Source organism: Schistocerca americana, chromosome 8 (genome assembly GCF_021461395.2).
Source record: "Schistocerca americana isolate TAMUIC-IGC-003095 chromosome 8, iqSchAmer2.1, whole genome shotgun sequence".
In the NCBI taxonomy this organism is placed as follows: domain Eukaryota; kingdom Metazoa; phylum Arthropoda; class Insecta; order Orthoptera; family Acrididae; genus Schistocerca; species Schistocerca americana.
In genome coordinates this window covers 246,659,997-246,677,295 of record NC_060126.1, presented here as the reverse complement: position 1 = coordinate 246,677,295, position 17,299 = coordinate 246,659,997, and the positions used below count along the sequence as shown (strand labels likewise).

At 44.6% G+C, this 17,299-nt stretch overlaps 2 protein-coding genes across 2 annotated transcripts; both read left to right on the top strand.

The window, feature by feature from the left end:
• Positions 1–1,274: 1,274 nt before the first annotated feature.
• Positions 1,275–2,336, top strand: LOC124545732 (mucin-22-like). The gene has a single exon (XM_047124673.1). It carries the CDS (start codon positions 1,275–1,277, stop codon positions 2,334–2,336), a length of 1,062 nt encoding a protein of 353 aa, XP_046980629.1.
• Positions 2,337–3,043: 707 nt separating this feature from the next.
• On the top strand, positions 3,044–16,309 carry LOC124545730 (mucin-19-like). Its single transcript, XM_047124672.1, has 24 exons — positions 3,044–3,264; positions 3,302–3,438; positions 3,482–3,802; positions 3,872–4,719; positions 4,862–4,925; positions 5,462–6,864; positions 6,902–6,974; positions 7,082–8,296; positions 8,432–9,565; positions 9,648–10,270; positions 10,383–10,450; positions 10,593–10,840; positions 10,983–11,440; positions 11,478–11,550; positions 11,763–12,355; positions 12,438–12,505; positions 12,618–12,790; positions 12,903–13,502; positions 13,602–14,346; positions 14,493–15,265; positions 15,303–15,505; positions 15,648–15,715; positions 15,753–16,000; positions 16,143–16,309. Exons 1-24 carry the CDS (start codon positions 3,044–3,046, stop codon positions 16,307–16,309), a joined length of 10,524 nt encoding a protein of 3,507 aa, XP_046980628.1.
• The last annotated feature ends 990 nt before the right edge of the window (positions 16,310–17,299 follow it).

The window sequence follows — 17,299 nt, the reverse complement described above, 5'->3', positions numbered from 1 at the left end:
AATGGGAACTCAAGCAACAGAAGCTCAAGCAGCAAAAGCTAAAGTAACGGGAATCCAAGCAATGGGAACTCAATCAACAGGTACTCAAGCAACAGAAACTCGAGCAATGGGAACCCAAGCAACAGACACTCAAGCAACAGAAACTCAGGCAATGTTAACTCAAGCAATGATAACTCAGGCAATGGGAACTCGAGCAACAGAAACTCAAGCAACAGAAGCTCAAGTAACCGGAATTCAAGCAATGGGAACGCAATCAACAGGGACTCAAGCAACAGAAACTCGAGCAATGGGAACTCAAGCAACAGGAACTCAAGCAGCAGAAGCTCAAGTAACGGGAATTCAAGAAATGGGAACTCAATCAACAGGGACTCAAGCAACGGAAACTCGAGCAATGGGAACGCAAGCAACAGAAACTCAAGCAGCAGAAGCTCAAGTAACGGGAATTCAAGCAATGGGAACTCAATCAACAGGGACACAAGCAACAGAAACTCGAGCAATGGGAACTCAAGCAACAGACACTCAAGCAACAGAAACTCAGGCAATGTTAAATCAAGCAATGTTAACTTAAGCAATGGGAACTCGAGCAACAGAAACCCAAGCAACAGAAGCTCAAGTAACGGGAATCAAGCAATGGGAACTCAATCAACAGGGACTCAAGCAACAGAAACTCGAGCAATGGGAACTCAAGCAACAGACACTCAAGCAACAGAACTCAGGCAATGTTATTTCAAGCAATGTTATCTCAAGCAATGGGAACTCGAGCAACAGAAACTCAAGCAACAGAGGTTCAAGTAACGGGAATTCAAGCAATGGGAACTTAATCAACAGGGACTCAAGCAACAGAAACTCAGGCAATGTTAACTCAAGCAATGATAACTCAAGCAATGGGAACTCGAGCAACAGAAACTCAAGCAACAGAAGCTCAAGTAACGGGAATTCCAGCAATGGGAACTCAATCAACAGGGACTCAAGCAACAGAAACTCGAGCAATGGGAACTCAAGCAACAGGAACTCAAGCAGCAGAAGCTCAAGTAACGGGAATTCTTGAAATGGGAACTCAATCAACAGGGACTCAAGCAACAGAAACTCGAGCAATGGGAACTCAAGCAACAGAAACTCAAGCAGCAGAAGCTCAAGTAACGGGAATTCAAGCAATGGGAACTCAATCAACAGGGACTCAAGCAACACAAACTCGAGCAATGGGAACTCAAGCAACAGACACTCAAACAACAGAAACTCAGGCAATGTTAACTTAAGCAATGTTAACTAAAGCAATGGGAACTCGAGCAACAGAAACTCAAGCAACAGAAGCTCAAGTAATGGGAATTCAAGCAATGGGAACTCAATCAACAGGGACTCAAGCAACAGAAACTCGAGCAATGGAAACTCAAGCAACAGGATCTCAAGCAGCAGAAGCTCAAGTAACGGAAATTCAAGCAATGGGAAATCAATCAACAGGGACTCAAGCAACAGAAACTCGAGCAATGGGAACTCAAGCAACAGAAGCTCAAGCAGCAAAAGCTCAAGTAACGGGAATCCAAGCAATGGGAACTCATTCAACAGGTACTCAAGCAACAGAAACTCGAGCAATGGGAACCCAAGCAACAGACACTCAAGCAACAGAAACTCAGGCAACGTTAACTCAAGCAATGATAACTCAAGCAATGGGAACTCGAGCAACAGAAACTCAAGCAACAGAAGCTCAAGTAACGGGAATTCAAGCAATGGGAACTCAATCAACAGGGACTCAAGCAACAGAAACTCGAGCAATGGGAACTCAAGCAACAGGAACTCAAGCAGCAGAAGCTCAAGTAACGGGAATTCAAGAAATGGGAACTCAATCACCAGGGACTCAAGCAACAGAAACTCGAGCAATGGGAACTCAAGCAACAGAAACTCAAGCAGCAGAAGCTCAAGTAACGGGAATTCAAGCAATGGGAACTCAATCAACAGGGACTCAAGCAACAGAAACTCGAGCAATGGGAACTCAAGCAACAGACACTCAAGCAACAGAAACTCAGGCAATGTTAAATCAAGCAATGTTAACTCAAGCAATGGGAACTCAAGCAACAGAAACTCAAGCAACAGAAGCTCAAGTAACGGGAATTCAAGCAATGGGAACTCAATCAACAGGGACTCAAGCAACAGAAACTCGAGCAATGGGAACTCAAGCAACAGGAACTCGAGCAGCAGAAGCTCAAGTAACGGGAATTCAAGCAACGGGAACTCAATCAACAGGGACTCAAGCAACAGAAACTCGAGCAATGGGAACTCAAGCAACAGAAACTCAAGCAGCAGAAGCTCAAGTAACGGGAATTCAAGCAATGGGAACTTAATCAACAGGGACTCAAGCAACAGAAACTCGAGCAATGGGAACTCAAGCAACAGACACTCAAACAACACAAACTCAGGCAATGTTAACTTAAGCAATGTTAACTAAAGCAATGGGAACTCGAGCAACAGAAACTCAAGCAACAGAAGCTCAAGTAATGGGAATTCAAGCAATGGGAACTCAATCAACAGGGACTCAAGCAACAGAAACTCGAGCAATGGAAACACAAGCAACAGGATCTCAAGCAGCAGAAGCTCAAGTAACGGAAATTCAAGCAATGGGAACTCAATCACCAGGGACTAAAGCAACATAAACTCGAGCAATGGGAACTCAAGCAACAGAAGCTCAAGCAGCAAAAGCTCAAGTAAAGGGAATCCAAGCAATGGGAGCCAATCAACAGGTATTCAAGCAACAGAAACTCGAGCAATGGGAACCCAAGCAACAGACACTCAAGCAACAGAAACTCAGGCAATGTTAACTCAAGCAATGATAACTCAGGCAATGGGAACTCGAGCAACAGAAACTCAAGCAACAGAAGCTCGAGTAACGGGAAATCAAGCAATGGGAACTCTATCAACAGGGACTCAAGCAACAGAAACTCGAGCAATGGGAACTCAAGCAACAGGAACTCAAGCAGCAGAAGCTTAAGTAACGGGAATTCAAGAAATGGGAACTCAATCAACAGGGACTCAAGCAACAGAAACTCGAGCAATGGGAACTCAAGCAACAGAAACTCAAGCAGCAGAAGCTCAAGTAATGGGAATTCAGGCAATGGGAACTCAATCAACAGGGACACAAGCAACAGAAACTCGAGCAATGGGAACTCAAGCAACAGACACTCAAGCAACAGAAACTCAGGCAATGTTAAATCAAGCAATGTTAACTCAAGCAATGGAACTCGAGCAACAGAAACCCAAGCAACAGAAGCTCAAGTAACGGGAATTCAAGCAATGGGAACTCAATCAACAGGGACTCAAGCAACAGAAACTCGAGCAATGGGAACTCAAGCAACAGACACTCAAGCAACAGAAACTCAGGCAATGTTATTTCAAGCAATGTTATCTCAAGCAATGGGAACTCGAGCAACAGAAACTCAAGCAACAGAGGTTCAAGTAACGGGAATTCAAGCAATGGGAACTCAATCAACAGGGACTCAAGCAACAGAAACTCGAGCAATGGGAACTCAAGCAACAGAAACTCAAGCAGCAGAAGCTCAAGTAACGGGAATTCAAGCAATGGGAACTCAATCAACAGGGACTCAAGCAACAGAAACTCAGGCAATGGGAACTCAAGCAACAGAAACTCAAGCAGCAGAAGCTCAAGTAACGGGAATTCAAGCAATGGGAACTCAATCAACAGGGACTCAAGCAACAGAAACTCGAGCAATGGGAACTCAAGCAACAGGCACTCAAGCAACAGAAACTCAGGCAATGTTAACTCAAGCAATGTTAACTCAAGCAATGGGAACTCGTGCAACAGAAACTCAAGCAACAGAAGCTCAAGTAATGGGAATTCAAGCATTGTGAACTCAATCAACAGGGACTCAAGCAACAGAAACTCGAGCAATGGGAACTCAAGTAAATGGAACTCAAGCAGCAGAAGCTCAAGTAACGGGAATTCAAGCAATGGGAACTCAATCAACAGGGACTCAAGCAACAAAAAATCGAGCAATGGGAACTCAAGCAACAGACACTCAAGCAACAGAAACTCAGGCAATGTTAACTCAAGCAATGTTAACTCAATCAATGGGAACTCGAGCAACAGAAACTCAAGCAACAGAAGCTCAATTATTGAGAATTCAAGCAATGGGAACTCAATCATCAGGGACTCAAGCAACAGAAACTCGAGCAATGGAATCTCAAGCAACAGGAACTCAAGCAGCAGAAGCTCAAGTAACGGGAATTCAAGCAATGGGAACTCAATCAACAGGGACTCAAGCAACAGAAACTCGAGCAATGGAATCTCAAGCAACAGGAACTCAAGCAGCAGAAGCTCAAGTAACGGGAATTCAAGCAATGGGAACTCAATCAACAGGGACTCAAGCAACAGAAACTCGAGCAATGGGAACTCAAGCAACAGAAACTCAAGCAGCAGAAGCTCAAGTAACGGGAATTCAAGCTATGGGAACTCAATCAACAGGGACTCAAGCAACAGAAACTCGAGCAATGGGAACTCAAGCAACAGGAAGTAAAGCAGCAGGAGCTCAAGTAACGGGAATTCAAGCAATGGGAACTCAATCAACAGGGTCCGAAGCAACAGAAACTCGAGCAATGGGAACTCAAGCAACAGACACTCAAGCAACAGAAACTCAGGCAATGTTAACTCAAGCAATGTTAACTCAAGCAATGGGAACTCGAGCAACCGAAACTCAAGCAACAGAAGCTCAGGTAACGGGAATTCAAGCACTGGGAACTGAATGAACAGGGACTCAAGCAACAGAAACTCGAGCAATGGGAACTCAAGCAACACGAACTCGAGCAGCAGAAGTTCAAGTAACGGGAATTCAAGCAATGGGAACTCAATCAACAGGGACTCAAGCAACAGAAACTCGAGCAATGGGAACTCAAGCAACAGAAACTCAAGCAGCAGAAGCGCAAGTAACGGGAATTCAAGCAATGGGAACTCAAGCAACAGGGACTCAAGCAACAGATACTCGAGCAATGGGAATATAAGCAACAGGCACTCAAGCAGCAGAAGCTCAAGTAACGGGAATTCAAGCAATGGGAACTCAATCAACAGGGACTCAAGCAACAGAAAATCGAGCAATGGGAACTCAAGCAACAGACACTCAAGCAACAGAAAGTCAGGCAATGTAAACTCAAGCAATGTTAACTCAAGCAATGGGAACTCGAGCAACAGAAACTCTAGCAACAGAAGCTCAAGTAACGGGAATTCAAGCAATGGGAACTCAATCAACAGGGACTCAAACAACAGAAACTCGAGCAATGGGAACTTTAGCAACAGGAACTCAAGCAGCAGAAGCTCAAGTAACGGGAATTCATGCAATGGGAACTCAATCAACAGGGACTCAAGCAACAGAAACTCGAGCAATGGGAACTCAAGCAACAGGAACTCAAGCAGCAGAAGCTCAAGTATCGGGAATTCAAGCAATCTGAACTTAATCAACAGGGACTCAAGCAACAGGAACTCGAGCAATGGGAACTCAAGCAACAGGAACTCAAGCAGCAGAACCTCAAGTAACAGGAATTCAAGCAATGGGAACTCAATCAACAGGGACTCAAGCAACAGAAACTCGAGCAATGGGAACTCAAGCAGCAGGAACTCAAGCAGCAGAAGCTCAAGTAACGATAATTCAAGCAATGGGAACTCAATCAACAGGGACTCAAGCAACAGAAACTCGAGCAATGGGAACTCAAGCAACAGGAACTCAAGCAGCAGAAGCTCAAGTAACGGGAATTCAAGCAATGGGAACTCAATCAACAGGGACTCAAGCAACAGAAACTAAGGCAATGTTAACTGAAGCAATGTTAACTCAAGCAATGGGAACTCGAGCAACAGAAACTCAAGCAACAGAAGCTCAAGTAACGGGAATTCAAGCAATTGGAACTCAATCAACAGGGACTCAAGTAATAGAAACTCGAGCAATGGGAACTCAAGCAACAGGAACTCAAGCAGCAGAAGCTCAAGTAACGGGAATTAAAGCAATGGGAACTCAATCAACCGGGACTCAAGCAACAGAAACTCGAGCAATGGGAACTCAAGCAACAGGAACTCAAACAGCAGAAGCTCAAGTAACGGGAATTCAAGCAATGGGAACTCAATCAACAGGGACTCAAGCAACAGAAACTCGAGCAATGGGAACTCAAGCAACAGAAGCTCAAGCAGCAAAAGCTCAAGTAACGGGAATCCAGGCAATGGGAACTCATTCAACAGGTACTCAAGCAACAGAAACTCGAGCAATGGGAACCCAAGCAACAGACACTCAAGCAACAGAAACTCAGGCAATGTTAACTCAAGCAATGATAACTCAAGCAATGGGAACTCGAGCAACAGAAACTCAAGCAACAGAAGCTCAAGTAACGGGAATTCTTGAAATGGGAACTCAATCAAAAGGGACTCAAGCAACAGAAACTCGAGCAATGGGAACTCAAGCAACAGACACTCAAGCAACAGAAACTCAGGCAATGTTAAATCAAGCAATGTTAACTCAAGCAATGGGAACTCAAGCAACAGAAACTCAAGCAACAGAAGCTCAAGTAACGGGAATTCAAGCAATGGGAACTCAATCAACAGGGACTCAAGCAACAGAAACTCGAGCAATGGGAACTCAAGCAACAGGAACTCAAGCAGCAGAAGCTCAAGTAACGGGTATTCAAGCAATGGGAACTCAATCAACAGGGACTCAAGCAACAGAAACTCGAGCAATGGGAACTCAAGCAACAGGAACTCGAGCAGCAGAAGCTCAAGTAACGGGAATTCATGCAACGGGAACTCAATCAACAGGGACTCAAGCAACAGAAACTCGAGCAATGGGAACTCAAGCAACAGAAACTCAAGCAGCAGAAGCTCAAGTAACGGGAATTCAAGCAATGGGAACTTAATCAACAGGGACTCAAGCAACAGAAACTCGAGCAATGGGAACTCAAGCAACAGACACTCAAACAACAGAAACTCAGGCAATGTTAACTTAAGCAATGTTAACTAAAGCAATGGGAACTCGAGCAACAGAAACTCAAGCAACAGAAGCACAAGTAATGGGAATTCAAGCAATGGGAACTCAATCAACAGGGACTCAAGCAACAGAAACTCGAGCAATGGAAACTCAAGCAACAGGATCTCAAGCAGCAGAAGCTCAAGTAACGGAAATTCAAGCAATGGGAACTCAATCAACAGGGACTCAAGCAACAGAAACTCGACCAATGGGAACTCAAGCAACAGAAGCTAAAGCAGCAAAAGCTCAAGTAACGGGAATCCAAGCAATGGGAACTCAATCAACAGGTACTCAAGCAACAGAACCTCGAGCAATGGGAACCCAAGCAACAGACACTCAAGCAACAGAAACTCAGGCAATGTTAACTCAAGCAATGATAACTCAGGCAATGGGAACTCGAGCAACAGAAACTCAAGCAACAGAAGCTCAAGTAACGGGAATTCAAGCAATGGGAACTCAATCAACAGGGACTCAAGCAACAGAAACTCGAGCAATGGGAACTCAAGCAACGGGAACTCAAGCAGCAGAAGCTCAAGTAACGGGAATTCAAGAAATGGGAACTCAATCAACAGGGACTCAAGCAACAGAAACTCGAGCAATGGGAACTCAAGCAACAGAAACTCAAGCAGCAGAAGCTCAAGTAACGGGAATTCAAGCAATGGGAACTCAATCAACAGGGACACAAGCAACAGAAACTCGAGCAATGGGAACTCAAGCAACAGACACTCAAGCAACAGAAACTCAGGCAATGTTAAATCAAGCAATGTTAACTCAAGCAATGGGAACTCAAGCAACAGAAACCCAAGCAACAGAAGCTCAAGTAACGGGAATTCAAGCAATGGGAACTCAATCAACAGGGACTCAAGCAACAGAAACTCGAGCAATGGGAACTCAAGCAACAGACACTCAAGCAACAGAAACTCAGGCAATGTTATTTCAAGCAATGTTATCTCAAGCAATGGGAACTCGAGCAACAGAAACTCAAGCAACAGAGGTTCAAGTAACGGGAATTCAAGCAATGGGAACTCAATCAACAGGGACTCAAGCAACAGAAACTCGAGCAATGGGAACTCAAGCAACAGAAACTCAAGCAGCAGAAGCTCAAGTAACGGGAATTCAAGCAATGGGAGCTCAATCAACAGGGACTCAAGCAACAGAAACTCAGGCAATGGGAACTCAAGCAACAGAAACTCAAGCAGCAGAAGCTCAAGTAACGGGAATTCAAGCAATGGGAACTCAATCAACAGGGACTCAAGCAACAGAAACTCGAGCAATGGGAACTCAAGCAACAGGCACTCAAGCAACAGAAACTCAGGCAATGTTAACTCAAGCAATGTTAACTCAAGCAATGGGAACTCGAGCAACAGAAACTCAAGCAACAGAAGCTCAAGTAACGGGAATTCAAGCATTGTGAACTCAATCAACAGGGACTCAAGCAACAGAAACTCGAGCAATGGGAACTCAAGTAAATGGAACTCAAGCAGCAGAAGCTCAAGTAACGGGAGTTCAAGCAATGGGAACTCAATCAACAGGGACTCAAGCAACAAAAAATCGAGCAATGGGAACTCAAGCAACAGACACTCAAGCAACAGAAACTCACGCAATGTTAACTCAAGCAATGTTAACTCAATCAATGGGAACTCGAGCAACAGAAACTCAAGCAACAGAGGCTCAAGTAAAGGGAATTCAAGCAATGGGAACTCAATCAACAGGGACTCAAGCAATAGAAACTCGAGCAATGGGAACTCAAGCAACAGGAACTCAAGCAGCAGAAGCTCAAGTAACGGGAATTCAAGCAATGGGAACTCAATCAACAGGGACTCAAGCAACAGAAACTCGAGCAATGGGAACTCAAGCAACATACACTCAAGCAACAGAAACTCGGGCAAAGTTAACTCAAGCAATGTTAACTCAAGCAATGGGAACTCGAGCAACAGAAACTCAAGCAACAGAAGCTCAAGTAATGGGAATTCAAGCAATGGGAACTCAATCAACAGGGACTCAAGCAACAGAAACTCGAGCAATGGGAACTCAAGCAACAGGAACTCAAGCAGCAGAAGCTCAAGTAACGGGAATTCAAGCAATGGGAACTCAATCAATAGGGACTCAAGCAACAGAAACTCGAGCAATGGGAACTCAAGCAACAGAAACTCAAGCAGCAGAAGCTCAAGTAACGGGAATTCAAGCAATGGGAACTCAATTAACAGGGACTCAAGCAACAGAAACTCGGTCAATGGGAACTCAAGCAACAGACACTCAAGCAACAGAAACTCAGGCATTGTTAACTCAAGCAATGTTAACTCAAGCAATGGGAACTTTGAGCAACAGAAACTCAATCAACAGAAGCTCAAGTAACGGGAATTCAAGCAATGGGAACTCAATCAATAGGGACTCAAGCAACAGAAACTCGAGCAATGGAAACTCAAGCAACAGGATCTCAAGCAGCAGAAGCTCAAGTAACGGAAATTCAAGCAATGGGAACCCAATCAACAGGGACTCAAGCAACAGAAACTCGAGCAATGGGAACTCAAGCAACAGAAGCTCAAGCAGCAAAAGCTCAAGTAACGGGAATCCAAGCAATGGGAACTCAATCAACAGGTACTCAAGCAATAGAAACTCGAGCAATGGGAACTTAAGCAACAGACACTCAAGCAACAGAAACTCAGTCAATGTTAACTCAAGAAATGATAACTCAAGCAATGGGAACTCGAGCAACAGAAACTCAAGCAACAGAAGCTCAAGTAACGGGAATTCAAGCAATGGGAACTCAATCAACAGGGACTCAAGCAACAGAAACTCGAGCAATGGGAACTCAAGCAACAGGAACTCAAGCAGCAGAAGCTCAAGTAACGGGAATTCAAGCAATGGGAACTCAATCAACAGGGACTCAAGCAACAGAAACTCGAGCAATGGGAACTCAAGCAACAGAAACTCAAGCAGCAGAAGCTCAAGTAACGGGAATTCAAGCTATGGGAACTCAATCAACAGGGACTCAAGCAACAGAAACTCGAGCAATGGGAACTCAAGCAACAGGAACTCAAGCAGCAGAAGCTCAAGTAACGGGAATTCTTGAAATGGGAACTCAATCAACAGGGACTCAAGCAACAGAAACTCGAGCAATGGGAACTCAAGCAACAGAAACTCAAGCAGCAGAAGCTCAAGTAACGGGAATTCAAGCAATGGGAACTCAATCAACAGGGACTCAAGCAACACAAACTCGAGCAATGGGAACTCAAGCAACAGACACTCAAACAACAGAAACTCAGGCAATGTTAACTTAAGCAATGTTAACTAAAGCAATGGGAACTCGAGCAACAGAAACTCAAGCAACAGAAGCTCAAGTAATGGGAATTCAAGCAATGGGAACTCAATCAACAGGGACTCAAGCAACAGAAACTCGAGCAATGGAAACTCAAGCAACAGGATCTCAAGCAGCAGAAGCTCAAGTAACGGAAATTCAAGCAATGGGAACTCAATCAACAGGGACTCAAGCAACAGAAACTCGAGCAATGGGAACTCAAGCAACAGAAGCTCAAGCAGCAAAAGCTCAAGTAACGGGAATCCAAGCAATGGGAACTCATTCAACAGGTACTCAAGCAACAGAAACTCGAGCAATGGGAACCCAAGCAACAGACACTCAAGCAACAGAAACTCAGGCAAGGTTAACTCAAGCAATGATAACTCAAGCAATGGGAACTCGAGCAACAGAAACTCAAGCAACAGAAGCTCAAGTAACGGGAATTCAAGCAATGGGAACTCAATCAACAGGGACTCAAGCAACAGAAACTCGAGCAATGGGAACTCAAGCACCAGGAACTCAAGCAGCAGAAGCTCAAGTAACGGGAATTCAAGAAATGGGAACTCAATCAACAGGGACTCAAGCAACAGAAACTCGAGCAATGGGAACTCAAGCAACAGAAACTCAAGCAGCAAAAGCTCAAGTAACGGGAATTCAAGCAATGGGAACTTAATCAACAGGGACTCAAGCAACAGAAACTCGAGCAATGGGAACTCAAGCAACAGACACTCAAGCAACAGAAACTCAGGCAATGTTAAATCAAGCAATGTTAACTCAAGCAATGGGAACTCAAGCAACAGAAACTCAAGCAACAGAAGCTCAAGTAACGGGAATTCAAGCAATGGGAACTCAATCAACAGGGACTCAAGCAACAGAAACTCGAGCAATAGGAACTCAAGCAACAGGAACTCAAGCAGCAGAAGCTCAAGTAACGGGAATTCAAGCAATGGGAACTCAATCAACAGGGACTCAAGCAACAGAAACTCGAGCAATGGGAACTCAAGCAACAGGAACTCGAGCAGCAGAAGCTCAATTAACGGGAATTCAAGCAACGGGAACTCAATCAACAGGGACTCAAGCAACAGAAACTCGAGCAATGGGAACTCAAGCAACAGAAACTCAAGCAGCAGAAGCTCAAGTAACGGGAATTCAAGCAATGGGAACTTAATCAACAGGGACTCAAGGAACAGAAACTCGAGCAATGGGAACTCAAGCAACAGACACTCAAACAACAGAAACTCAGGCAATGTTAACTTAAGCAATGTTAACTAAAGCAATGGGAACTCGAGCAACAGAAACTCAAGCAACAGAAGCTCAAGTAATGGGAATTCAAGCAATGGGAACTCAATCAACAGGGACTTAAGCAACAGAAACTCGAGCAATGGGAACTCAAGCAACAGGAACTCAAGCAGCAGAAGCTCAAGTAACGGGAATTCAAGAAATGGGAACTCAATCAACAGGGACTCAAGCAACAGAAACTCGAGCAATGGGAACTCAAGCAACAGAAACTCAAGCAGCAGAAGCTCAAGTAACGGGAATTCAAGCAATGGGAACTCAATCAACAGGGACACAAGCAACAGAAACTCGAGCAATGGGAACTCAAGCAACAGACACTCAAGCAACAGAAACTCAGGCAATGTTAAATCAGGCAATGTTAACTCAAGCAATGGGAACTCGAGCAACAGAAACCCAAGCAACAGAAGCTCAAGTAACGGGAATTCAAGCAGTGGGAACTCAATCATCAGGGACTCAAGCAACAGAAACTCGAGCAATGGGAACTCAAGCAACAGACACTCAAGCAACAGAAACTCAGGCAATGTTATTTCAAGCAATGTTATCTCAAGCAATGGGAACTCGAGCAACAGAAACTCAAGCAACAGAGGTTCAAGTAACGGGAATTCAAGCAATGGGAACTCAATCAACAGGGACTCAAACAACAGAAACTCGAGCAATGGGAACTCAAGCAACAGAAACTCAAGCAGCAGAAGCTCAAGTAACGGGAATTCAAGCAATGGGAACTCAATCAACAGGGACTCAAGCAACAGTAACTCAGGCAATGGGAACTTAAGCAACAGAAACTCAAGCAGCAGAAGCTCAAGTAACAGGAATTCAAGCAATGGGAACTCAATCAACAGGAACTCAAGCAACAGAAACTCGAGCAATGGGAACTCAAGCAACAGGCACTCAAGCAACAGAAACTCAGGCAATGTTAACTCAAGCAATGTTAACTCAAGCAATGGGAACTCGAGCAACAGAAACTCAAGCAACAGAAGCTCAAGTAACGGGAATTCAAGCATTGTGAACTCAATCAACAGGGACTCAAGCAACAGAAACTCGAGCAATGGGAACTCAAGTAAATGGAACTCAAGCAGCAGAAGCTCAAGTAACGGGAATTCAAGCAATGGGAACTCAATCAACAGGGACTCAAGCAACAAAAAATCGAGCAATGGGAACTTAAGCAACAGACACTCAAGCAACAGAAACTCAGGCAATGTTAACTCAAGCAATGTTAACTCAATCAATGGGAACTCGAGCAACAGAAACTCAAGCAACAGAGGCACAAGTAACGGGAATTCAAGCAATGGGAACTCAATCAACAGGGACTCAAGCAATAGAAACTCGAGCAATGGGAACTCAAGCAACAGGAACTCAAGCAGCAGAAGCTCAAGTAACGGGAATTCAAGCAATGGGAACTCAATCAACAGGGACTCAAGCAACAGAAACTCGAGCAATGGGAACTCAAGCAACAGACACTCAAGCAACAGAAACTCGGGCAATGTTAACTCAAGCAATGTTAACTCAAGCAATGGGAACTCGAGCAACAGAAACTCAAGCAACAGAAGCTCAAGTAATGGGAATTCAAGCAATGGGAACTCAATCAACAGGGACTCAAGCAACAGAAACTCGAGCAATGGGAACTCAAGCAACAGGAACTCAAGCAACAGAAGCTCAAGTAACGGGAATTCAAGCAATGGGAACTCAATCAATAGGGACCCAAGCAACAGAAACTCGAGCAATGGAAACTCAAGCAACAGGATCTCAAGCAGCAGAAGCTCAAGTAACGGAAATTCAAGCAATGGGAACTCAATCAACAGGGACTCAAGCAACAGAAACTCGAGCAATGGGAACTCAAGCAACTGAAGCTCAAGCAGCAAAAGCTCAAGTAACGGGAATCCAAGCAATGGGAACTCAATCAACAGGTACTCAAGCAATAGAAACTCGAGCAATGGGAACTTAAGCAACGGACACTCAAGCAACAGAAACTCAGGCAATGTTAACTCAAGCAATGATAACTCAAGCAATGGGAACTCGAGCAACAGAAACTCAAGCAACAGAAGCTCAAGTAACGGGAATTCAAGCAATGGGAACTCAATCAACAGGGACTCAAGCAACAGAAACTCGAGCAATGGGAACTCAAGCAACAGGAACTCAAGCAGCAGAAGCTCAAGTAACGGGAATTCAAGCAATGGGAACTCAATCAACAGGGACTCAAGCAACAGAAACTCGAGCAATGGGAACTCAAGCAACAGAAACTCAAGCAGCAGAAGCTCAAGTAACGGGAATTCAAGCTATGGGAACTCAATCAACAGGGACTCAAGCAACAGAAACTCGAGCAATGGGAACTCAAGCAACAGGAAGTCAAGCAGCAGAAGCTCAAGTAACGGGAATTCAAGCAATGGGAACTCAATCAACAGGGTCTCAAGCAACAGAAACTCGAGCAATGGGAACTCAAGCAACAGACACTCAAGTAACAGAAACTCAGGCAATGTTAACTCAAGCAATGTTAACTCAAGCAATGGGAACTCGAGCAACCGAAACTCAAGCAACAGAAGCTCAGGTAACAGGAATTCAAGCACTGGGAACTGAATCAACAGGGACTCAAGCAACAGATACTCGAGCAATGGGAACTCAAGCAACACCAACTCGAGCAGCAGAAGTTCAAGTAACGGGAATTCAAGCAATGGGAACTCAATCAACAGGGACTCAAGCAACAGAAACTCGAGCAATGGGAACTCAAGCAACAGAAACTCAAGCAGCAGAAGCGCAAGTAACGGGAATTCAAGCAATGGGAACTCAATCAACAGGGACTAAAGCAACAGATACTCGAGCAATGGGAGCTTAAGCAACAGGCACTCAAGCAGCAGAAGCTCAAGTAACGGGAATTCAAGCAATGGGAACTCAATCAACAGGGACTCAAGCAACAGAAAATCGAGCAATGGGAACTCAAGCAACAGACACTCAAGCAACAGAAAGTCAGGCAATGTAAACTCAAGCAATGTTAACTCAAGCAATGGGAACTCGAGCAACAGAAACTCAAGCAACAGAAGCTCAAGTAACGGGAATTCAAGCAATGGGAACTCAATCAACAGGGACTCAAGCAACAGAAACTCGAGCAATGGGAAAGCAAGCAACAGGAACTCGAGCAGCAGAAGCTCAAGTAACGGGAATTCAGGCAATGGGAACTCAATCAACAGGGACTCAAGCAACAGAAACTCGAGCAATGGGAACTCAAGCTACAGGAACTCAAGCAGCAGAAGCACAAGTAACGGGAATTCAAGCAATGGGAACTCAATCAACAGGGACTCAAGCAACAGAAACTCGAGCAATGGGAACTCAAGCAACAGAAACTCAAGCAGCAGAAGCTCAAGTAACGGGAATTCAAGCAATGGGAACTCAATCAACAGGGACTCAAACAACAGAAACTCGAGCAATGGGAACTTAAGCAACAGGAACTCAAGCAGCAGAAGCTCAAGTAACGGGAATTCATGCAATGGGAACTCAATCAACAGGGACTCAAGCAAAAGAAACTCGAGCAATGGAAACTCAAGCAACAGGAACTCAAGCAGCAGAAGCTCAAGTAACGATAATTCAAGCAATGGGAACTCAATCAACAGGGACTCAAGCAACAGAAACTCGAGCAATGGGAACTCAAGCAACAGGAACTCAAGCAGCAGAAGCTCAAGTAACGGGAATTCAAGCAATGGGAACTCAATCAACAGGGACTCAAGCAACAGCAACTAAGGCAATGTTAACTGAAGCAATGTTAACTCAAGCAATGGGAACTCGAGCAACAGAAACTCAAGCAACAGAAGCTCAAGTAACGGGAATTCAAGCAATTGGAACTCAATCAACAGGGACTCAAGTAACAGAAACTCGAGCAATGGGAACTCAAGCAACAGGAACTCAAGCAGCAGAAGCTCAAGTAACGGGAATTAAAGCAATGGGAACTCAATCAACCGGGACTCAAGCAACAGAAACTCGAGCAATGGAAACTCAAGCAACAGGAACTCAAATAGCAGAAGCTCAAGTAACGGGAATTCAAGCAATGGGAACTCAATCAACAGGGACTCAAGCAACAGAAACTCGAGCAATGGGAACTCAAGCAACAGAAACTCAAGCAGCAGAAGCTCAAGTAATGGGAATTCAAGCAATGGGAACTCAATCAACAGGGACTCAAGCAACAGAAACTCGAGCAATGGGAACTCAAGCAACAGACACTCAAGCAACAGAAACTCAGGCAATGTTAACTCAAGCAATGTTGACCCAAGCAATGGGAACTCGAGCAACAGAAACTCAAGCAACAGAAGCTCAATTAATGGGAATTCAAGCAATGGGAACTCAATCAACAGGGACTCAAGCAACAGAAACTCGAGCAATGGGAACTCGAGCAACAGAAACTCAAGCAACAGAGGCTCAAGTAACGGGAATTCAAGCAATGGGAACTCAATCAACAGGGACTCAAGCAACAGAAACTCGAGCAATGGGAATTCATGCAACAGGAACTCAAGCAGCAGAAGCTTAAGTAACGGGAATTCAAGTAATGGGAACTCAATCAACAGGGACTCAAGCAACACATACTCGAGCAATGGGAACTCAAGCAACAGACACTCAAGCAACAGAAACTCAGGCAATGTTAACTCAAGCAATGTTAACTCAAGCAATGGGAACTCGAGCAACAGAAACTCAAGTAACAGAAGCTCAAGTAATGGGAATTCAAGCAATATGAACTCATTCAACAGGGACTCAAGCAACTGAAACTCGAGCAATGGGAACTCAAGCAACAGGAACTCAAGCAGCAGAAGCTCAAATAACGGGAATTCAAGCAATGGGAACTCAATCAACAGGGACTCAAGCAACAGAAACTCGAGCAATGGGAACTCAAGCAACAGAAACTCAAGCAGCAGAAGCTCAAGTAACGGGAATTCAAGCAATGGGAACTCAATCAACAGGGACTCAAGCAACAGAAACTCGGTCAATGGGAACTCAAGCAACAGGAACTCAAGCAGCAGAAGCTCAAGTAACGGGAATTCAAGCAATGGGAACTCAATCAACAGGGACTCAAGCAACAGAAACTCGAGCAATGGGAACCCAAGCAACAGGAACTCAAGCAGCAGAAGCTCAAGTAACGGGAATTCAAGCAATGGGAACACAATCAACAGGGACTCAAGCAACAGAAACTCGAGCAATGGGAACTCAAGCAACAGACACTCAAGCAACAGAAACTCAGGCAATGTTAACTCAAGCAATGTTAACTCAAGCAATGGGAACTCGAGCAACAGAAACTCAAGCAACAGAAGCTCAATTATTGAGAATTCAAGCAATGGGAACTCAATCAACAGGGACTCAAGCAGCAGGAACTCGAGCAATGGGAACTCAAGCAACAGGAACTCAAGCAGCAGAAGCTTAAGTAACGGGAATTCAAGCAATGGGAACTCAATCAACAGGGACTGAAGCAAAATAAAATCGAGCAATGGGAACTCAAGCAACAGAAACTCAAGCAGCAGAAGCTCAAGTAACGGGAATTAAAGCAATGGGAACTCAATCAACAGGGACTCGAGCAACAGAAACTCGAGCAATGGGAACTCAAGCAACAGACACTCAAGCAACAGAAACTCAGGCAATGTTAACTCAAGCAATGTTAACTCAAGCAATGGGAACTCGAGCAACAGAAACTCAAGCAACAGAAGCTCAGGTAACGGGAATTCAAGCAATGGGA